The sequence below is a fragment of the Gymnogyps californianus genome, chromosome 7 (assembly GCF_018139145.2).
Source record: "Gymnogyps californianus isolate 813 chromosome 7, ASM1813914v2, whole genome shotgun sequence".
NCBI classification, from domain to species: Eukaryota; Metazoa; Chordata; class Aves; order Accipitriformes; family Cathartidae; genus Gymnogyps; species Gymnogyps californianus.
The window spans coordinates 42,514,536-42,538,742 of NC_059477.1; the positions used below are offsets into that span (position 1 = coordinate 42,514,536).

Consider the following 24,207-nt stretch of genomic DNA (forward strand, 5'->3'; position numbering starts at 1 on the left):
AGTTAGGTGGCCTCCAGATCAGCCTTCCGCTCCTGTGGGTCTCTGCCACACACAGCAGTGGGCCCACGCTATTCTTAGCTTTCCTTCTGCTTGCCATGTTCTTACAGAAACCCTTTTTGTTACCCTTAAGATCTCTTGCTAGTTCTAGCTCCAGCTGAACTCTGGCTTTCTTAACTTCCCCCTAAGGTGTATTCCTCCTGGGATCCCTGTCCCCGCATCCATCTTCTGCGTGCCTCCTTTTTGTGTCTGAGCTCAGGCTGTTCCCTGTTCATCCACACTGCTCTCCTGCCCAGCTCCACATAGGAACAGATCATTCTAGTGCTTGGAGGAAGCTGTCCATGAAGATCACACAGCTTTCCTGAGCTTTGTTATCCAAGACAGTCTTTAACGGGATCCTGCTGAACAGGTCCCTGAACAAGCCAGTTCTAGGGTCCAGGTCTGCAATTCCGTTATTTGTATTGCTCACTTCTCTCAGGATCTTAAATTCCACCATCTCATGGTTGTTGCAGCCAACACTGTCCTGGACCTTCACAACTCTGTCCAGTTTTTCCTTTTTCCCCCCAGTAGCAGGTCCAGCAGAACCTCCCCCGTCCCTTGCTGGTCACCTGCACGAAGAACTGGCGCATGGCTCTCTGCAGACATCTCTGATGTGCCACGGTGGTCACTCCAGCAGGCGTTGGGGCAGCTTCCCACCATCGCTGTGCTGATTCCATGAGACCCAGAGTCTCTGTCGTGACTCCAGGTCCCCTCCTGCACTAACAGCCGTGGTCGTGGTGGGGTCTGTGCTGCGCTCCTGAGCAACAGTCACATTCACGCTCCATGGCAGGAGCCGGCCAGCAGCCTGGCCACACTGGTCCAGACCCAGCTGCGGATGGTGTATCAACATGCCCCAGGCGGAAGCCACAGACAAAAGCAGAAAGGCTTTGTTTGTGATCAACAGAAAACCATGATTAACTGCCTCGGAAGTGGGCAAATGGCTGGGTGTCTTCTCTGAAGCTCAGCCTAAGGTTAGGCCTTGTAGAGAGACAACCCAGAACTACAGCTGTGTTGGAGTAGGGGGGCTGCAAAGGGACTGCCACGGGGAACTGAGCGCTACAGAAAGAATTTGCTCCTCAGGAATTTTTTTGTCTACTGAATTGGTGCGTGCCTTGCCTAAGGCTCAGCCTAAGGCTAGGTTAAGGTTTAGGGCAGAAAAAAGAAACTGCATCAGACATTCCCTTGTCAAGCCCTTGATCAAAAAATTACACTTCTTTTCTCTTCATCTCACTCTTAATTTCTTCGGGTGCAGATACCACCCTGCTCACTCCCACACTGCCCTCCAGGTCCCTCTCAAATGCACATATTTTAAGGGTGAGATACATTACCTTTGGAGAAGACACTTTAACATGGACAATAATTGGTGCTAAAGATGTCTTGATAAGCTGTGCAGGGTGATTGATAGTGTCTGCATCTAGGACAACCAGTTGTAAGGACCTTGCCAGCTCAAAGATTCTTTCAATTTCACTCTGTACTTCAGCTAGTAAAGGAAAACAAAACAGGTTTTCAAAACAGCCATTCAACCCCAGCATTACTTAGACAGAAATATCATCACCCATTTATTTTCATAGACTGTATACATTCAGTATATGAACTCCATATGTGAATTGATGTACTTTCCATAAAATAACCTATTACTCAAGGCAATTTTTAAAATAAATATTACCTTTGAGACAATTCTGTTGCCTGAAAATACATACGTACTATGTTCCTTTATAGTATCAGTGTATTTAAACATTGGGTACAATTAAATGCATGTTTCTATTAACACGGAATAGACTTAAGCATGTTTTCCGAATCTGCTAAACAGCTTAGGAGTCGTAAGATTTTTTATTTTAGACAGCAAGTGATGTACGGCTATTTCTTAAAACTTTTTTTGTTCTCAGATTGTAATTCTGATTTAACTTAAACAAGAGTCTGTACGAAAAGCAGAACTGTGACCTCCTAATTCTATAACCACAAAAAATTGTTTATGTTAAATAATCAACAGGGCATTATTTAAAAAGACACTAATGGCAATGTTCACACCAAAGCACTTTTGTCTGAAGAAAAAGGAGAGATTTCTTTCCATGTAAATTATATTTCTGATATTCATTCTTCTGACCCTTCTTAATCATTCATACGCATGTGACGAATTTTAAATAGATAAACTCAGCACAAATTGAAGCCTGTAAATTATACCACCAAAGCACAAAAGAGCTGTATGTCAGCAACTCACATCCATTTAATTTGCCTAAGAGCTGTTCCACAGAACAACGCATGTACAACAGGCACAAGAAGATTTAGTACTCACCTCTGCAGCACTTAATTTTGGGGTGCCTACTCCTGTACTAGAATGCCAACGAAGTGTCCTATGACCTATACCTCTAGTTCAAACAGTCATTCAGGATGTCAGAGAACTGGGTTTAAGAGCCTTTTCTTCCTGAGAAGGCTGAAAACCAACTCCTCCTACCTCCTAGGATGGTGTCCCAGAGACCAGGTTATTGGCATGCATATACTACACACAAATTTCCACCCTTGTGAAAGAAATAAAAATTCATCAGGCCAGTGTAACCCAGCAGTCATGACACTGTGAAGAGAGGGTGCGAAGACCCAGAGTCTCACGGCTAGACAGCAAAATTAAGCTGTAGCTGTTCAACATTAAACACAAAACCAATCTCAGAGTCAGGAACAACATGATTCCTTCTTGGCTAGACAAGGTGAAAGCTCTTTGGCACCTTGTGATGTGCAATTAAAAGCACGGGGGCTGAGAAGAGGGAGCTGTGAGGCCAACTCACCTTGGGAGGAAACAGCACTGAACCCATATTCTGACTGCAGGCCCCTAACTCATCTTGTGCAAACAGCAGCTATAATATTGCTTGCTCTAGCCCAGGTAATCGCTTACGGCATGGCTAACACCGTACATTGTGCTCTGTTGTCCCTCCTCAGTCAGGAAAAATTTGTCTCCCATTTGAGCATGTGAAATTCAGAATTAAACATTAAAATGCTGTAGACACATTTAAAATTGCACAACTGATGACATCTTGAAGGTTGAAATCCCGTCACTTTCCTCCAGTATGTAACCATGTTCAGAATTACATCTTTGTCAATGTCTTACCTAAACTGGATCTTGTATTTGACCGCTCAATTATTGCCCTCTTGCTTGGATTATTTAGAACAGACCTCTTAGCAAGAGAAATGTCAGCTGTCACTCTAGTTATTGATATCCTATGAGTAAGAACACAGGACAGAACAAAAACACAGTAGTCAAATTTTCAGTGTACTGTGCATGATGTACAGCTACATTCCATTCCAAAGTGCAAATACAATAAAATACCACTCAGACGTGTTTTATAGCTGAGTTATGTCATCATTAAATAACAACTACAGAGAAATGCTGCGTAACTGTAAAGTATTTTCTATTCCCTATACTATTGTAGACTCTGGCATACAGTTTCTGCTATTCTATTTAATGCATTAGTTAAGTTTTCTCCTTCCCAACTCACTCAACTCCTACACGAATTTACACAGTACCATAAATACTACAAGTTATGGGAGTCTTAGGGCATACAGAACAACAGAGTCGTAACAGTAACAGCACTTCTCTTCCCAGACAGTTAAACCATTGATTAAACCTGACATTGCTGAGAGGTAAGGAAGGGCCATGTTTGGAAATCCGAGCAGACCATGTCGCTCATATCTGAGCCTCTGTGAGTCACTGAACAGAGCCGCTTGCTTTGGGAGACCGATCCTCCAACACGCACTCTCCTTTTCCAGACAGGGAGCTGTGCCGATGGGCTACATGACTTGGCTTATGGTTGAACAGGAGAAAAGTAAGTTGAGCCACAGCTATCTGTACTGCCGGAGCCTCCTCTTTAACTTAAGGAAGGCGATTTTTTTTACTTGATCTGTCAGTGAGCCGACAAGAGACAAAGGTTATAAAACAAGGACCGCACAATCACTTCACGTAAAATCCTTTTAGGAGGACTGTGATGAGCCAAAGAGCCAAGAATAGTGAAAAGAAAACAAGCTGGAAATGACTAGCAGCTATTCCATAGAACGTAAGATTTATGCAGCTCTAAGTGAAATTATCAGATGGAGGGTTAAAAAGAAGTGCACGTATTTTCCTACATAATACATAAATAAATTTATTGCCAGAAAATACAGTAGAGACCAAAAGTATAAACGAGTTTAAAAAAGAAACAGGAGAAATTAATTGATCATGGGTCTAGAGGCAATGATAAAACACAGTGGTCCAGATCGCACCTCTGGCTCAGGGAGCTCCTAGATCTCCGACTGCTGGAATCAGAGATGTGGAACAGAGGAAGGACCACAAATGCTCACCTACTGTGCCAGACATAAGAAGCATTTCATTCTTCCTGAGTAAGAAGTAATCCTAAGTATCACTGTTGCTGAAAGATGCTAAGAAAAAAATGTGCCTTTGCTATGTTTTGTTTACACGGTGTACAGAGTCAGGCTTGGTCTATGCAACAGTGATTAAACACAATGCATTTAGAAAACAATGCCGTTAGAGCCTCTGCAGCAGCCATTCCCTGAATGCCTTGTGCCAGCCAAGCTTTAGCAGACTCCTTTCAGCAGGCCTGCACAACACAGCCGTCGGGCCCTTCCTTTAGTTCACTGGCCAGAAAAGGATGTTGCAGTTACAAAAGAAGGAGCTGCCAGAAGCCATGTGTATTAAGAAGTAGGGAAGGAGTCCTGCTAGTTCAAGTGTTACTGAAGTCTTTTGAAAAGCTCCTCCTTGGACAGTCATTCTCCTTTCTTGGTAACGTGGACCTGTCACAAAATTGCAGAAGAGATGGGAAAAAAGAAAAAGAAACGTAGGGCGGGGTTTTGCATACAGGCTTTGCTTGTATGCAAAGCCATACAAGTTAGCAGGACCAAGAAACAGCTGAGGTGCCTGAAAAGGACTTTAACTCATTTTTCTAAAGTTACTCAGAGCTAAAGTCAATTGTATCAGCTTGCTTGTGGCATTTAACTTTTTCAATGCTGAAATTTCATACTTCTCATACTTCTACCTGATCTAGTTGCCAATATTGCTAATGGCAATAGGATATCCAAAAAATACCTCGTTCCAGGCACAATCTCTCCCTTTTGCCCCTCTGTGCAGACCAAGGGCATGGTGGGGGAAAAGACAGAAGAGCCAGGCAAGGAGCAGTCCTGCCTCCCACGAGAATAAGCAGCCTAAATGGGTGCGTCTAAGTGTGCTTTACATTTTCTTCTCTGTATTTAGGCACTGCTGATCTTCGTGGATCAGGCCTCTGCTGAGTACATTCTCATGTAGGGTATAAAAATATACCTCATAAAGGATATATTCATAGCAGTCACGTCGTGGCAACTGGAGATGACTTATCGCTTCCAGTTGCCATGGATTCCTACCAAAAACAATGACTCTCTGTTACCACCGGTATACGCAAAGCTGACAGACATATGCCAACAGCTGGATGAGAACATATGCTGCGGTTCCGTACCTACACCTAATGCAAAAGGGCATCGGAGCTCATGCAATGAGCTGCAGTGGAACCAGAGCAGTCACACTGCTCAGGAGTGGGGAGAGGAGGCACTGACAGGACGCACGAACAGCTCAGAAAAATGACAAATTTAACTGCAGGCTGCCACGTACACTGCTTCATCTGTCAGGTTTTAAATCAATCACTACATTTGTAGGATCTGCTAAAATCACTTGCGCTGGGCAATTAAAAATAGGGGAGGAGGTGAGATATTTTGCACAGAAGTTGATCATTAAATGTTTTGTCTAAGCTGTTTATGGGTTAGCTCAGCACTGCCATCTCCTCACTGCACCCCAAAAGGTACCTTGACCATAAATCCTACTCCACCTCTTCTAAATGACAGACACTATTATTTTCACTGTCCTAGTGCCAACGTTTTAGGTATTTTCAAACCTGACTTACTGTCATATACTAGCTAGCACAGTCTAAGTTCCTCTTCACAGTTAGAATATACTGAACAAACTAGGATGAAGGAGGAGCAGAACATCCCAAAGACGTAGCAGTCACCTATGACTACTGACAAGCTCCAGTGGAAAGGAAGAGATGCCATGGACCAAGCCTATGTTCCTAGCAAAGAAATCCAAATTATTCCTCTCACACCTCATCAGGAAATATTCTCCATGTTCCAGCTGAACAAGATGAACCCTCCTTACAATTTTTTAAGTTCTGACACACTTTTTTCTGTATTTTAGTTCTCAGCATTTCCTTCTTCAAACTGCCTTTTTAAGTATTTTTGACTACCCAGAATATTTAAGAGTTGATTTTTCTTAGGCGTTGGTCTGAAGCACCGTTACTGCACCCTGTTGAAATCTGCTGTTTCTGATACTTATTTCAGGGCTAGGATATGTTTAGTTTTATTTAGAGAACATCCTGTTGTACAGGAGCCTGGAACTTCACAAAAGGTGCTGGAATGAACCTATCCCAAATAGAGCAACTTCAAAATAAAATCAAGACGCACTTATATTTGGTGTCTGCACACTTCAGCGGCTGGTTGAGCTGGTCCACCAGTACACACTTGTATCCAATGGTTAAGAAATTGTTATATGTCCAAGGGACTGTAAATAAAACTGTACTTTTACATGCAATCAGTTATGCTTTCTCAGCTGTGCCACCCACAAAAGGAACTGGACAGCTCTTTGAAAAAGAAAGCAATTCACTCAGTTCAATTTACCCAACACGCCGTCAGCTCGGGCTGCAGAGCAGTGGCTTGGGAGCTCCAGAGGAAAGAGGGCCAGCAGCGAGCCAGGAGCCGGGCTCTGCCGAAAGGGCTGTTCACTGGGTGGCACCGCTCCCTCCGACTCCAGCTGAACAAGGGGCACAGCCTGCTTCCCAGGGCAACATTAAAAACCTGAGCCTGGTAATGCCATCTTTAAAGATATTTTGGCACTTTCCACATGCCCCAGTCACGTTTCATCTAGATTTTTCCTGTAACTTCAGGCTGGTAAGATATTGAGGCAGAATTATTCTATTAAATTCAAGAAATCCTACTACAGACATAGCAGATATGCAGGTACATGCACTTCTCCTAATACATTAGCTGTGTTCCACTCCACAGCTGGCTGCATTTCAGTGTTGATACGAAGCCAGTAAATCAGTTTTGAACATGCATCAACCTTCTTGCATTAAAAAAAAAAAAAAAAAAAAAAAGTCACTAAAATGTCAGTAACACATGGGGGAAAAAGCATGAAAAGGACAGTATTTCTCACCTCCCATCAAACCTGTGCTTCAGGAAGTCAAAGAGAGCTTTCTGCATCATGTCTGTCACCTTGGCAGAGGTGAGGAAGATTGAACAGGGAGGATTGACAGGGAGAAAAAGAAGTCAAAAGTAAGAAAAGAGGTAAGTAGAAGGTAAGGATACTGCCAACAATCAATACCTTTTATAGGTAGCAATCATTTAATTTTCACGCTCTTGGCAGCACGCTTTGTAATAAACACTTGCAAGTTTTCTGACTCATTCTCCAAAATGCGGAACGGAGGATGTGAGAGCTGTCACTCTTTCTGCTCTTGTCTTGACTTGCACTGAGGCATTAGAGCACACCTCACCGCCTTCCATAGCAGTACCGTTCCCAACAGGCTTCAGAACATGTCAGAAGCATATGGGACTATTTGGGTTGAACAGATCATTTGGTTTTTTCCTACAGTAACATTATTAGAACTGGCTTAAAACTTCAGATACAAGATTTATCCTGTTGGATGACTGTTTGAACAGAAGAGAACAACTACTCTCAGAGAGGCCTACAAGCAGAAAAAAATGGATGTTTCCATTCCTGTACAAGGGAAAGCATCTGAGAGAAGCTCAGCCTCAACAGCTGTCATCTACTTTATTGAGTGAGCTCCTTGCCCTTTTCAGGACAACTCAGGCTGACACCTATTATCTGCCAGTCTAGACAGGAACTTAATCAAAGCCCCCAGGCCTCTGGCAGTTTATTTCTCCTAGGTTGTCTTTCAAAACGGTTCTCACAGAATTTAGTCAGGAAAAAAAAAAAAACAGTCAAAAGAATTTTCCCACATAGGTTGCAAAGTCAGATGAATGCATTTCTGTTATGTAGACCACTATTTGTAACTGAAATTAATATTGTAACTGCGTTACCATTTATACACCTTTATATGTTCAAGATGTCATGTTTGGTGTTATTTTCTTAAACAAAGGTGGGGTGGCATATTTGCAGAGGTATGTATTAACAAAAAGCCTCTATCCCCTCCGAACTTGAGAGTCTCTAGGCAAATTAATCTGTGGTGCAGCACCATGAAAGTCAATGGATGAAATTTACTCCTGTCAAGAAACATCACCATAAAAGGCAGAGAGTAGAACATGAATTACCTAATTCCTGCTTTGCTAAACTACACTTTCAATCATTCTTACCAAAAAAACAATGCAAGAACACCGCATTATGCTAATAATGGTACCATGTTGTAATCGTCCAAAAAGAACCATTCCAATATGTTTAATAATATCCTATAAAGTACTAACAACATTAAGCTAAATGAAGTGTATCTTTGATTTTATGTTCATGTTCATTTAGTTCCTAATTCAGCAAAACACTTAACAGATGGTTTAGTTCACCAAAATGCCCTGCTAAAAGCCTATGCTTGTTTAGCACGTGTTAAATGCTCATTTGAATCTGCAGCAGTCTTGAAAAATGGGTGTCCTGTTTATCTGTACATGTTATCATACCTACTTCCACGTTGAACAGAGGCAAATAATTCAGCAGGGTTAAAGGTTTCTTTACATATATATTTCAATATACTAATAATCTTAAAAAAAATAAACATCAAGAAAACATGCTGAAATAATAAACATCAGTTCCCATATTCAGTTTCAGGTGCTGGAGGATAAAACAATACGCTGCAATAGTCCAGCTACTTGATTTGCCAACGCTGAGTTTCATCGGAAGATGTGAAGTTTTCATAAGTGAAAAAGGAGAACAATGGGGAAGGTTCTTCAAAATTTTTGCTAATTCAGTTCAAAGCATGTGCTAGTTTGACTAAAATTTTATATGTATACAGAAGTCTAGCTAGTTAATTTGACGGCTCCAACTTTTTCCTGTAATGGACACAATTCTCTTTTTCTTAGTTGATTCGATCAACAATAACTGTACTGAAAATACTGGATGCGCACTGTGTTTAAAGCAGTAAAACTGCAAATAGAGTGCCAGTGTACTTATGTTACCTACCCTTCAGCTGAGACATCACAAGTAACAGGCACTGTTGCAAGGCAGAAAAAAATTCAGCTGGTACCTCACCCAAACAGTGCAAAGTGGTAACTATACTCTTACTTCTTACATAACATTTTTGACAATTATTTAAGCTAAGATCACTTTAAATTCTCATAAAATAATTGCGCTGCACCACACACACTGAATGTACTAAGGAAGATTATAGATAAGAAAATACTAACTAATTGCAAATACCTGGAATACATACCTCATAGCCTTTCAGTGATGGACCCACCAAGACAACAGGTCTCATTGATGGTACTACATCATATGGGGGAACATGTTCTGTCTAGAAGAAGAAAACAACCTTTCAGATCATTAATCAAAGAAGATCTGTACGAAAATCCTGGGAATTATGTATTAGAATTAAATAAAATAAAATGGAAACAAAAGTACTACTCACCACTTTTTGTTTCTGTTTCGCTAAAAGACCAAATGAGAACTTGGTTAAAAAACACACACTGTGTATAACAGCCATAACACTTGCAAACAAAAATCCCTCTGTCAACGCACTTTCAGTTTCTCTCAGTTCACCTCCCTTTTGGTCAGCCCTGTTTAAATTGGTCATTCATTCCATTCTGGGGCAGCTGCCACTTCTCCTGAGATTTTTTCCCAGTCCCTTAGCAACTACCGCATGTCTAGAAATAGATGTCTTTCTCCACCTCCGCACGCAAGCACTTTTCTGTAAAATGTCTTAATAAGTCAGCAAAGGGGGGAAACCCGCATTTTTCATATACGGTTTTTAAAATAGAACTATTAGAAATAGCAAGAGTTTCCTTAAATAAAATTCTGTCTTACCCGTGGAAGTAGGTGTGGCTCGAAATGTGCCAGAAACCATTTCTCCAAGACTTGAAGAAGAATTTCCACTTGATTTCCTATGGTATCAGAAAGAGCCCCATTAACACCAAGCGCCCAGGGATGCAAATGTGCAAGATTTTAGGCAGCAGCTATGAGAAATTGCCCCATAAGAAATCACACGGTAAAGGAGAGTCTTCACCCACATTCATGCCGCAAGAAAGCTTCCTCTGAAGTGAGAGGTGAAGAGTATCAGGCAGGGACATGGGGAAACCAAAGCATCCGTAATTAAGTAGAGCTCCACGTCTGGAAAAGCTGCGTACAGGCTACGAGGGGAAAGCAGGTTCCACTACAGACTGAGCAAAGGTCTTCTGTGACCTGCCCGTAGGCTGGGAAATGCAGCAGCTCTAGTCACAGACATCTGCTAAACTCAGCACATAGCCCAGCTCTGCACGAGATCCCCCACCCAGCACTCCTCTGTCTTGCTGGGTCTCTCTACCAGCATACGTGACTAGCCAGACACATCTCTTGGAAGGTTTGGGATCTTAACTGCTGGTTTAAATAGCTTTTGTTGTGTAGCAACAGTGGTTTAAGTAGCTCCTTTTTCCATTTGCTGTACCTCCCTGCTTCCAGGCAGGCAGTTCTGCCCCCGTGCCCTGCCCTCCTCTCCCTGGGTGATGCACCCAGCACGACTGCTTGTGCAGCAAACCTGCAGCAGACTGGAACAGGAAACTGGTTTGGGGACGGGGAAGATGGTCAGGTGAATCAGCTCTCTAATTCAGCTCATTGCACAAGCAGCTCAGGAGGAGATGGGAGGAGGGAAGGAAAGCTCCGGGCAGAGAGAGAAGGACTGTTTAAGCAACCCGATTACTGCAGGTGACATAGTCCCATGGTACAATCCAAGTCTTTAGCACAGTATTTAGTATTTTTCATTACATACAGACTGACCAGCAAAAGGATACTAGTCCCAATCAGTATTTTATCCTTGCTTTCTTGCCATATGCTCTCCAGAGCAGGGATTGTTTACTCCTGGACTTGGCAAATCCTTTGCAAACATATACTAGACTCTAGAAACCCTCTTTAATAGATGACTTTTCACTGCCTTACTCAGACAAAACTAGAATTCTTCTTCATCACACAGCGCCTTAGTATCACAGCTAGTCACAGCTTTTAAAGAAATCTTAAGGTACAGATACTGTATGACTACATCTAACAAAGGCGCTCAAAAATAAACTATTTTATCATTATACATTACTTTCAATTTTATGATACAAATCCAGGAGTGTTAGTGCAGACTACTTAAAATCTTAATAGATATCCTTTACAATATTTCCCCTGTCTCTTTCATACTTGATTTTATTCCTAATATTCTCCATAGGTGAGACTAGACAAAATCTTTGCAAGAATTGGTGATTCGGTGGAGTCATGCCCATTCACACAAGCAGAGAATTTTTCTAATATGCTGTATCTGAAACAGTATCCTAAATACTCTGTTAGTGTCCATCTCTCTGAATTAGATAATCTTCTTTCTGTACACTGAGATACACTGGCTTCCTCTGAAGCCATTTCAAAAATTATAAAAGCAATTTGGAAAAAGCACAGTTAATGCTGTTCAATCATTCTAAAAACGTTTTCCCAGATGGTTTATACTTGAAATGATTCCTGACCTTAATTAAGTATATTAGTATGCCAATTCCCTGACAGTATTATACAGGCTAAATTATGCTCCTCTTACTGCTATCTATTAGGTCCAGATTCAATCGGCTTACGTCTCTCTACTCTGCAGTACTAAAGGTTTTGTTCTCCTTTTTATCTGTGTGAACATTTAAATTTTGTTTTCAATTAGTGGGAATAATATGCTAGTAGCAAAGTAATTAAAAATAAAAGAGAGAAAAGTATTTTCTGTATTCAGGCAATAGAAGAGTGACTTCCGTGTCTGAACTGAGATTATGAGAAATCAGTTTTACTTCCTAGACCTGTGACCAAGTTTATCTTTTTCCAGGGACTTGCAATCTCCAGCTCTAGCAGCGTGGAGACACAGAATGGTCAGCCTGGAAGATGAAGAATAAAGGAAGTCGAACGACAAAGCTCATCTTATCAAGTTTGAAAAGTGTGGGTTTGGCCAAAATGGAGAGAAAGAAAGAAAGAAAGAAAGAAAGAAAGAAAGAAAGAAAGAAAAAACCCCACAACCTTAAGAACATAACAGTTGGGGAAAAAAAATGTGGCAGCCTTTGAGCACCGAGTTGACTTAAACCCATGGGGACGTAAAACTCTCTAGCCCTTCAGAAAGTTCTGTCATTACCACTCATACTGTATTACTGATCTTTCCTAAAGTCAATACACATTTTTTTCTTGTTTCTCATTGTCAATATCTAACACATCTATTCTCTGTAAATATGTATTTTTATTTGGAATCCCAAATCAAACACTTCTCCAAATGCACTGCAATAAAAATGAATCAAGTGACCTTTGAAAATATTGTCCGGTGTCAGAAATGATTTTAAATTATTTTAAAAGGTTACAGCACTCTTACCCTCCATGGAAACGTCCTCTCTTCTGCTCCTGTTGAATGCGGATGTTCTCCAGTCTAAGCGGGCTTGGAATAAAGCCAATCTCGCAGCCCTCCTTAACCAGCCTTCCTATCCACCAGTCATTATTATATTTCTGGAACACAGAAAGGTTACTGGCTTCAGTTCAAAATGCTCCATGTCTGAAACTCCCTTATTTTGTTATCCACCATCCTTAACTCCATACTAGTCAACCAAACCAGACTCACACTGATATCTGAATGCTGGACAATCCGTGTGAATTTAAGTGAAGTTAAAAGATGCTAGGCAGTATTTGGAAGGTTGATGTCTTCTTTGCAGCCAGACGGTGGAAAGCGGCATTATCTGTGGCAGTACTGGCTTATCTCTTAACTGCCCAACACATCCTGCTGTGACTTCTCCTCTGATGTCACCAACTAAGGTGCCGAGCGTGATGGTGATTTAATGAGACGAACCAACTTCTGGTGCACCAAGGCCACCAAACTACCACATAGCGGCCATATAAAGCAGTCAAGCATAAAAATAACACCTTCAGATCACCATCAAAACCATCATTATTGGTTCCTTGTAAAATTTAATGGTCTACACCAAAGATCACCACCACCACCATTTTTCCTTCCTCCTTTCCAGGTACTTGTATGGATGTTATTAACGTGTTATCCCTTTGCAAAAACCTTGTGTGGTAGAAAAGCTCTACAAACAACATTCTAGAAACTGAAATAAAGACAGACCAAACTATCCAAGACACCACAGAAAACTTAACAGCTCCAGCAACGAACCAAACCCGTATCTGGTTAATGGTACGGTAGAGCTCTAACCAAAGTTGTGACACCTCTCTACAAATGAGGCTTTTATAGTGCCACTGCCCAGAAGTAGCTAAACCCTTCAGAGGCATACACTTTTACATTTATGAGAGCTGAAGAAAAAATCACCTTTAGGAAGAAACTTTAATATATACCTGAAAGTATAAAATTTAGCTTTATCATTAACCTTTAATAACATATGTTTTTCTGCATTATTGAAAGTCTGGCCTAACTTTAATGATGGAAAGATGAAAAGTGATATGATAGCAGATATCATAGTGGAAAAGGATTTGTTGTAGCTGCCTGCCAGCAGAGCTTTTGAAGAAAAATATCTGAAAACCTTATACTCTGCTATGCTTCATTAGGCACCTCAGTGTTCAAAAGAAACATTACTTTTCACAACTGACTTTCAAGTCATTAAGATCAGCACAAGGGTACTGATTTTGTCTGCATGCCTTGAGGAAAAAGTTATCACAGAAATGTCGCCTTAAAAACGATCAGTTCTCTTGGCTCCATATTCTCAAACACTTAAGTTCTTGCAGAGACACATAAATACCATGTCCTAGTTGTCAAAGGTACAACAGTGCCTAACTCAAGTCTCTGAAACATACAGAGCCTCAATATCTTCGAAAAATATATTAGCCTTTTAATTAACCCATACACACACACACACAGAGCTAAGAGAAATGCAATCCTTATACCCTCATCTTGAAAACCTGTCCTCTTTATATAGCTGTTATTTATGCAAGAGCTTCCATTATTTTATCATTTCAACTTTTTAAGTATCTATTCTTCATGCTGTTAAGACCCTGATTCAGACAATGTCAGAAGCAAAGCTTAATTTAAAATATGTTCCTTCTGCTTAAGTCGACAGAATTATTTACATTCTTTAAAATAGGCAAATACTTCAGGATCTAGCATTCTGCTGTTGTAAATCAGTGAAATCGATCAATGGATTGAAACCACTGTAAAACCTGAGTCCCATGAGCATTACCCATTCTATTTTGGTTCTAAATGTACAGCTTGAACATGGGAATCTTTCTTCCATTAGCAGGTCACGGACCTCTGAGTGATGCCTCCAGACATGAAATCAGAATCAGCGTTACGCTGACAATATCTGAACAATACAAATTATAACGATGCAGCAAGGAACGCAGGGCTGTTTGCATTAGGTCATTACCTCCCATATGTCATTCTTTGCATTCAGTATGTGGGAGGACTACAGTTCATTCCTATTGGTTGCCATGCCCATGATTTCTTCTGCATTGTCAGTAATTGACTTTTAAGTAAGCACATAATGTATAGTCTTGTAGGAGACAGATGAGACATACAGGACACATTCTCAATATAGCAACTCATCAGTTACTGCTCATGTTTCACCCTGTCAGCAGGGTGACCTTACTTCTTACCTAGTTTAGCATTATTCTAAAATCTGGAACCATGCTTGTTCTAGTCCAAGCAAGCCTGCCAGACCATCGAAAAACAAATTCTACAAAGCCTTTTTCCATGCAGCTAGACTCCAGCATGCGGAACCATTCCTGAAATCCTACTGAGTTACAGCCGCAGCTTCAGGTAAGCTGAAGGTTTCAGCATTAACAAAGAAACTATGCTAAACCTTTAGCAGAGCTGACAAATACCAGTAAGCCAGATGGCTTACAGTTTAGTGGCAATGCAATCCTGCCCATTTAGATCTTGGGAAAAAACTCACAGAATGCAGAGACATGGACTTGGGACACTTCTCTGGAAAAACGTACAGGGCAGCACAACAGGAGCTTAGTACATTAAATTCAATCACTGGCCTGACAATAAAGGTAGCCACATCCTGGGAAAGCCAAGATCAAATACTTGTTTAAATGGTGATGCACAGCTACCTGAATGGTTACACAGGACAATGTACACTAGAAAGGCAGTATGTCAGGCAGGGTACATTTCTGATGTGGGTGGGAAAACATCAGGGAAGGTAGCTGAGAAAGTGATCTCAGTGGTGTAATGGATGCAGCTGTCTGCCTTCAACTTTGAGTGCTAGCTAAGGACCTTTTCCTGATGGGAAGCAGGTTTAGAAAGTGGCGTACATCAAGGGAGTTCAGGTGTGGTGCTAGACAGAACAGAACGCATTCTTGGGGAGCAAAGAGGAAGGGCAACCAATTCTGCATGCAGAGATAGGCAGATTCAGGTTCAGTGCTCCACTTCCTCAGCAGGGTTTAAGCACTGTTCCACACAAATATTAAAAAAAAGAAACACACAAAAGAAACAAACAAAAAAATCCAAATCAAAGTTCCATCTGTTTGCAGCAAATTGAGAAAATGGAACAAGGGAATCAACTGCCTCTCCTGTCTCCTTCTCAGGCAGAAAGAATTTAAAGCAAAACCCCCTGTTCTACCACCAATCTCTGCCTCTAGAGGTGCAGAAGCAGGTGTTTTCCTCCTAAATGTGCTCAGTCTAAGGGAGATCAGTACTCTGAAGCGCTGACGGACACATGTTCAAAGAAAGAGACAAATGAGTACTGAACACCCTAAAATAAACCCAGAATGCAGAGATGAAAAAATGTTTTTGCAAGCTGCAAGCCTATGTACAAGTCTACAAAACAACAGGGGTTTATGCAAATTTGGAGGGCTCACTTCAGATAAAGAATTGCAGAAAATACGCTCAACATGCAATAAAATGTATTTTTCTCTACCAAAGCCATACTCAGGGCCCATTTATTCCCATTCCTTTTTCCTTATTTTTGTATCTGTCCTCTTCAATATTTTCTTTTCTTATTGTATTATTCTAAGTTTCATCTCCTCCCTTATAAGCCTATCTGGTGCTTTATGAAGACCTGGTGTAACCTGGTGCTACTCCACTTTCTGTTCAATAGAATCCCTTTCTATTACATAATCTCTGATCCATCACAAACATCATTTGATGAAAAGAATCTGAGTGTACCATGTTGAAGGGTATTTAAAATATAGCAAGATGTTATCTCCTTCCTATGATGTGAAAATCCAACAAGTCGGTAACATCAAGCGTTAAAAAAGTGCAAGATAACCACCCCAGGGTGCTGCAACTCTGAAAAGGCTGAAGTACCACCACATCATCACTAATCAGACGGATGTGCTGTGCTCTCCTGCCTCCACTCGGCTCTTGGCTCTCTTTTTAATCTGGTATGGCTCAGCCCCGACTGTTCAAATTGTAGTTCTTGGCATTTAAAAGGTTCCCTTTCACATTCCCTTTTACTACTTCTTGGTTTTACCTCTTTAATGTGTAGGAAGTCCTTGGCATCAAAAGAGATGGCAGTGCTTGGGACAGGAACATCTTCATCCAGAGCTCCACAGTAACTCACATTAGTCTTAACAGCAAATGCTACTGGTTTGGACTACAAATAGAAACACACATCACAAACAGTGGAAAGTTTTCTGAATCAAGAATTGTATCAAATTACCAAAAACCTAGCAGAGGACATTTGCCAAATACATCAAAATTCAGACCTAATAATTTCACACAAGCCAGCAGAGTTCAGCTCACTAGAGAAAATCTCCATTTACACAAGCATATTTAGACTATATTCCCCCAAACATCTTGTCTGCAGTAACTTGACTCAATTGCCAAACTACTGCAAAAGATAGCATCATCATTATAAACCAACAGTATGAATTTCAACACTAGGCACAAGATAAATGCCACATAACTTAGTTATTATTAAAGTTGAAAAGAACACACCTTCGCCCTTTCAAGTTGTATAGCTGCTTGTTGTTCTCTTTCTTGACGGATTGCTTCCCTGTCTTCTTCCAAAGAGACATCAGAGTCTGAGGGTCTGCTTGTGTATGAATCTGCTGAGCCCTGAAATTAAATTCATGTCACTAAGAAAACAAATGTAAGAAATAAGAAATCTCCCCAGTCAGATTCATAAAATACTTTTAAAATATTTGTTTCTGAATTTCTTTGAGTGAGTTTTACATATTGTTGCTAGCATGAAAAATCTGCAGAATTTAGCAGAGAAATAACCTGGCTTTACCAATCAGGTGCACTAAGCCAAAGACAAAAATCCCAAGAAAAACCTCTCTCTCCACTTTCAAAGAATCTCTTCACTTTCTTACTGACACAGCGAAATACAGCTCAGTTGTGGGCACTGTCCAGAAATCTTTATAGTATTTAAATCCTGTTTGACAACCTTAGATTCAAGATTGTCAAGGGCTAGGTCACATCAGATATAATTAAGGTATTACAAAGCTTGGTTAGAATTACCCCTCCCTGTAAATACAGTACCATTGTGTAAGTTCTTCCCTCCCTGCTGTGGGTGCCACTCACATAAAGCTTTGTTCTGTGCTTCAAGAGGGAAAAAGTATCAAAAGTCGCATTATTAAAAGCTACTCAACAGGGCAACACAAAAGCTATACAATGATATGAAATGAAAACAGCACACACAAGCAGCAGCAGAATGCAACAGCCTATAAGGGAGGAAATAAAGTGCTGCCACCGTTAAATTTTTTTTGTCTAGGACATTATTCAGGACGCCTGGCAAGATCTGAAGTATGCAGTGGCTCCTCTCTTCTTTTTATAAAGCAACCTGACTCCAGCATCCTACACAGCTGATCTTTATGTTTGCGTGGAGCCAACTGAAAGACAGGGGTTTAATCTTGCAAAATAGATAAGGTAAGGTCAAGGGAATGTTTACTCATGATGAATCTGAAATACCAATCCCCCTCTCCCCAAAACCTCAAACACACACTTGACCCAGAAGCCTAGCAAGACTAGGACTTGAACCTAGACTTCAAGGAGCACCACTGAAGGAGGCATGTACGACTGGGCATTCATACAAAAGGTGAAGTAGATTTTCGCTATAGGAGGAAACTCCTACAAAGATCTCAAAATCCTAAAGTCTAGGTCTAACTTTCCACTCAAGGTAAACGTTGAACAGAAAATATATGCCCCTTATTGAGCCATTTCCCAAGCAAATGGAATTTTTAATAATAAATTAATATGTCTGTCTGGTGAACGACGGCCTTTGCTTAAGCCAGACTCCAGCCTTGCAGAATCCTGTTCTGTTCAATACAGCATTTGACTAATTTGTGTTTGGGTCGTTAGTCTGCTCCCAGCACGGGAGAGGTCTGCATTTCACCTTCCTCAGCACGACACTCTGCACTCGCTGCAGGTGACATGCAGCAATCACACACTCCCCAGGTTCTGTATCAAAGCACTCGGCTGGTAATGGCTGCTATAAAAGTCAGTATATAAAGTTTATATATGCAGCGTAAAGAGCCACATATAGTTTGCATTGTAGTCTAACTTTTTAGCCTACATATTTTGCATGTCTTCGGAAAAATAACTACACAAAACACTACCATAAAAAAAAAAACAACTTCAAAAGGATCAGGATAACGCAGAGCTGCAGAAGGATCTGGCCCCAGTACTGTACTCAGTAGGAGGAATATATGGCAACATATGACCACTGCTAAGAGACTCCATTTCTCTTTTTAAATAAGGGAAAGGAGTAATGTGCAGGAATATGTATGCTGTATTGTATTATATAACCAGTGTAACAAATAATTTCTAAGTCATCACGTTTCTAGCAATAAATTGAAGACGTATATCATATATAACTATATATTTATCTCTCTACAGAGCTCCAAAATCTGTAACTCTATATGTGTTCCAAAAGTGCCATTCTACAGCATTATGTCTTTCAATTTTTTTTCCTTAAGTTGATTTATATCCTGCAGCACAGAGACACATATTCTATGTAATCTACCACAGAAGTCAATATTCTTACTCTCCATGTAAATTAACATATTCTTAAATATTGATGTGAATATATATCCATTAGAAGACTTCTGGCAATGAACCACTGACGAGCATATGCTCTCTTCTTGTCACATACTCATAACTTGGCCATAAGCATGGTACTGTCACCAGGCAGGGCAGATTTCCTCTATGTCAAGAACAGGATTCGCCTAACGAGCTAACACACAGCTATGATCTTAACAGACCAGAAAAATCCCTTCCCAGGACAGCCGGCCACCCTGCACCCTGCACACCAAGGTGAGCTGGAAAGGGCAAGAGTGCCTCTCAGCAGCCGGGTGTCTGCAGAGACACACGCGTTTGGGGTCCTGAGCTGGAACAAGTTTAACATCAACAGGCTGAAAACTACCATTAGCTGCTGGCAGTAGCACAAGCTTTTCCGAGCTCGGAAGCTAGACATGCTGCTCTTCCTTCTGCTTCCTTCGGGATGTAGCAGAGACCAGGGAACTCACCAGCCACAGCACTTGGCGAGGCATGCACCAAAGACACCTCTCCGGCTGCTCAGTGGCTGCCAGTTATTCCTCTCTCCCCATCTTGGGGGCAAGATTAAAACTTCAGCTACCAAATGCATCACCAACAGAGGCATAAGAACATTTCTTCCCTGATCAAAAGCGAGAGTGCAAAGCATGCCAACTCATCACACCTTGGCGAAATGGGTAGCAGGAAACCCCCTGCCTAGCCTACTGTTCCAACCTACATCCCTGTTCAGCAACTGAAGGGGAAGCCTATTAATGGGAGACTGAATTTATATGGTCAAATATTCTAGTCCTAAAATTATAGCCTGTCCTCCATACCAGAGCCTGCATTGTTCAAAGCAATGAAAAAAACAAGGAAAAGGAAAAAAGGAAAAAAAAAAAAAAAAAAAAAAAAAGGAAAAAAGGAAAAAAAGGAAAAAAAAAAAAAAAAAAGGAAAAAAGGAAAAAAGGAAAAAAAGGAGGAAAAAAGGAAAAAAAGGAAAAAAGGAAAAAAGGAAAAAAGGAAAAAAGGAAAAAAGGAAAAAAGGAAAAAAAAAAAAAAAGGAAAAAAGGAAAAAAGGAAAAAAGGAAAAAAAGGAAAAAAGGAAAAAAGGAAAAAAAAAAAAGGAAAAAAGGAAAAAAGGAAAAAAGGAAAAAAGGAAAAAAGGAAAAAAGGAAAAAAGGAAAAAAGGAAAAGGAAAAAAGGAACGAGACCAGTTCCAAAGATGGACCAACTTTATGGTAGAGAAGAACAGCTTATTTATTGTCCACTAAACACTCTGAAGATACAAACTGCTTTATAGCTGCTGATCATCACAGTTTTTACTTACAGACAACAAAGCTTCAATAGCAGCAGAAAGGAAGAAGGAAAAGTAATCACTCTCCAAATAATAAATCAAAAGGCATAATAATAAATACAAATAATATACTGCAGTAGGAATGGGCTTCTTTCCAAGATTTTAGTCCTACCTGGCATAATACACTGCAACAGGAATGCACCACATCCTGGCATGCCTGAAGCCTGAGACAAAGCCACTACTGCTGTCATCGAGAGTAGCAGACACTGTTTCTCACCCACGTGCTCTCTGACCATGTCATTTCCCCCTTACTTTTCTATGTACTGAAAGGTGTATGAGAACAAGGCACAGAACACATCACTGACAGGACAGATATCAGCATCACGCACATAGGTGGATTGCAGAAATCATCTTTGCGGGGAAATGGTGAACAAAAAGTGCACAGGCTCACATCTATGTATTTATTCAAGTCCTCTGGATATGATTCAGTGTAGCTCTGTAAGGCAATTTAATAGAAATAGATACCTATGCTGGTGCAGTTTCCCATACTGGCTTTTAGTGGTATATGTTTGAGCACTGACCTATTTAATGCTGTCAGAACAAAGTAGTCTTAACCAAAGCAGCTGATACTGCAAGGCTACCCCAGGCTGCTCTTCAATGCTAATCACTGCCTGTATGCCAAATGATGTGGATTGGTACAATCACATCTGCATGATCCCTTCTCTTGCAAGTTATGCCAAACAGCAAGTGGCTTATCTGAAAGATGCAGCCTCAGGACTGTGACTCACATGATGCTGAACTGCAGCATCACGCTGAAAACAAGGCACGACTCTGCAAATGGCAGCAAGATGGACAGAAAAAGCAGTCCAAGGTAAGTAATGAAAATTGGCATTCTGGAACGTACTGTAAGCATGGGCAAAGGAATGCGAGAGTCCACATTCAGTCAGAGCAGAAGACCAAGGAAGATTAAGGTTTACTCTTCTCAGCTCCATCACTGCCCCGCACTGAGCAAGACTACACAGTCCTATCGGGTATGTACATTTACCCTTGCAAGTCATCTCACTGACTTCCCAGTCATCTCTGATGCTTCTGTTAACACCACCCTTGATTTCTGCACTCTGCATTCACCAGCCAAGATGCATTTGTGGTTAGACTGGACTCCTGGCAGCAGCGACTTCTACTCACAAAATGGGACTCAGAATCTGATTAAGGCTTCCAGGAACTACTGTAACACAAGCAGTCCATAAATTAAAAATAACCCTTGTTATCTTCCGAAGTCCAGCTTTTGACGATTTTTTAAAACCGTGCACAGACAAAAGCATCACTTCTTGTATTTAATTTTCGGTTCTGTTTAAAATTTTTGATTGAAGATCAGAATATTGACAGCAATATTTTGCAATATTGACAGAATATTGTGCAACAAGCCAACACAAACACTCGTGCCTGTACAGCACCAAGTGCAATGAAGTTCTGGACTGGCAGCTCATATTTGTTGAAACTGCAATGGATGTGATAATACTATGATGCATCCATGGTCTTGTCACAGCTGGGAAAGGATAACTGACTGCCTGACCACACAATGAAAACCAAATTATGTTAGTAGTCTTAAGGAAGTGAGAAGAGAAGAGAGAGGAAAGAAGGCATTCCCCATCTTTTTCTGTACACCAAAACTTTATCAGAGAGACCCTTTAATTTCTTTATTTTCATACTGCTTAGAGCAGCAAGCTGATAAATTGGGGCATATCGCGTATGTCCACGGTTTCACATTTGCACATAATATTCAAGGACCTATTATCACGCTAACTGTTCCCCAGCCTCAACCTCACAACCCCCTGCGAGATAAAGGAACTTTGTGAAGTGGGAGCATATGCAATGAGTTCAAGTGCACAGCAGATTTGACAATTTGAAGGAAAGAGGCTTTGCTAGATAATTATATTATTCAAGGCAATGAAAGACTCGTTTCTTATTTCACAGCCTTTTTACTTTGGGCTTCTGTGAATTCATTTTTCTTGCAATTTATTATTTATTTTTTCCCTCATTCATTTTCCTCTCTCATCAATTAGTATAATTCAGCTTTGATAAAAACATTGAGGTTTGAAGCAATCCCAAAAATGCTAGGGAAAAAGGGTAAAGCAGAAAGAACAGCGGGTCTGTTTATTCACCAACTACAAAATAACAGTACATCATCAGTCCCTATTGCTCACTGACTGGTCTTACACTTGAGACTGCTGAAGGATACGTGGCTGGATGACTGGAAAGGGTAACACAATATTCCTAGCAAACATGGTGTTTCTATGCCCCAGCCTGTTTAGGGAGGAAAAGTTCACATGCATTCTCTTCCTGGACACTACAAACAACAGCCAGCCAGGTCCAGCCTTCCTGCTTGTTGAAGAGAACAGCAGAAGAAAAGATCAACCTTTAGCTGTTACGGTTTCAGAAGGGGGAAAAAAATAAAGACTTCCGTGAGGCTGCAAATCATTTTTCCAACTGCCATAAATATACAGATCTGAATTGCTCTCTATCCAGCCATAACTTGTAATGCTCTGTCATATAGCTTGTGCAATTAAAGCATCAATCCATTAGGAGCTCCAATAAGCCAGATGACATGCAGTCTCTTCTGAAAAGATTTAGGGTGCTGCAGAGTCCATCACAACCCACAAAGCATTTCTGAAAACATACCCTGCACAGAGAAAAAGCTTCTGCCTTATCCATTAAGCAAGACAACAGGGCAGCATTGTCTAATTGTAGGCATCCTTCTCCTACGGAAGGACTAGCTATGGGCATTTTGAGTGCATCTCTCTATCCAGGAATAAGCAGACATTGAGCACACATGGCAATCACTATGCTTAACAAAGCATACATGCCACTGAAGAGGAAAGCCCTAGTATCTGTGTTCATATGCACACGTTGTTTTCAGCTGAGAACATGAAAAATGTCTTTGCAATAACAGAGAGTTCACTTTGAAAATCCATAGCACTTTAAAATGACAAAGTATCAGGACTGGCAGCACACCTCGAGGCAGCCAATTATTTTGAATGGTTTGCTGGAGTTTGAGTAATATCAGAGCTAGGGACAGCATGAAATACTTCAGGGGAAAAAAGATCACTCCTGTCCCATCCTGTCCTCACCCCAGCCTGTCTCTCCTCCTGTGCCTCCTCTTAGTTCCTCCCCACAACAGGAATCGCACTTCGTACCTTTCAAGCTTCCCTACAGGTTTTCAGATGCTCAAGGCAGTTTCACCTCCTTCAAGACACAGTATACAAAGGCCCCAAAGATCCTAAAGATCCTGTCCTGATGCTGAACGCAGAGGTTACACAGCAGACCGAAGACCTGAACCAGAGGTCGCTCCAATGCTTTTAAACTGGTCAGGATCTCAACTACAAATTTTCTAGCAGACATCCAAGTGTGCGAGCACACGTACAGCACAACAGAGGTTTAAGAGAGCAATATTGTACAAAACAAGATTGCTCATCATTGTTTAGCTGTTTTATACTGGAAAACAGACAAACATGGCCTTGTAAAGCACAATGCGACGTTCTCCTACATGCTGTTTTTCACACTCAGCCTGCATTGTCACATTACTGTCTCTGCGAGGTTGGGGACAGCCAGCAAAATCCAGACTGATGGATAGTGCACAGAAGCCCCGCTGCACAGGAAGCCTGCAACTAATGTAATAATTAGTAAAAGAAAAATTTACATTTACAGATGGATATACAGATACGGGAACTTGTCTTATGTTGCAATTTGTTCCACATTGATTCTGCTGCGTTATGT

The 24,207-nt window shown here is 41.0% G+C and overlaps 1 protein-coding gene across 2 annotated transcripts in view; it reads right to left on the bottom strand.

Annotated features, from left to right (window-relative positions):
* Positions 1-24,207, bottom strand: part of CACNB4 (calcium voltage-gated channel auxiliary subunit beta 4) — a 107,162-nt gene that overhangs the window by 12,922 nt on the left and 70,033 nt on the right. Inside the window, exons 1-10 of one of the 2 annotated variants that reach the window (XM_050899778.1) lie at positions 20,699-20,734; positions 17,103-17,222; positions 16,636-16,758; positions 12,588-12,718; positions 10,058-10,107; positions 9,663-9,682; positions 9,468-9,548; positions 7,250-7,308; positions 3,134-3,243; positions 1,365-1,516 (exon numbers count right to left, since the gene is read on the bottom strand). In XM_050899778.1, the coding sequence (XP_050755735.1) occupies positions 1,365-1,516; positions 3,134-3,243; positions 7,250-7,308; positions 9,468-9,548; positions 9,663-9,682; positions 10,058-10,107; positions 12,588-12,718; positions 16,636-16,758; positions 17,103-17,222; positions 20,699-20,734 (882 nt within the window). Of the gene's footprint in view, positions 1-1,364; positions 1,517-3,133; positions 3,244-7,249; positions 7,309-9,467; positions 9,549-9,662; positions 9,683-10,057; positions 10,135-12,587; positions 12,719-16,635; positions 16,759-17,102; positions 17,223-20,698; positions 20,735-24,207 lie in introns of those variants that run through there. The other variant, XM_050899777.1, reaches the window with a different exon arrangement.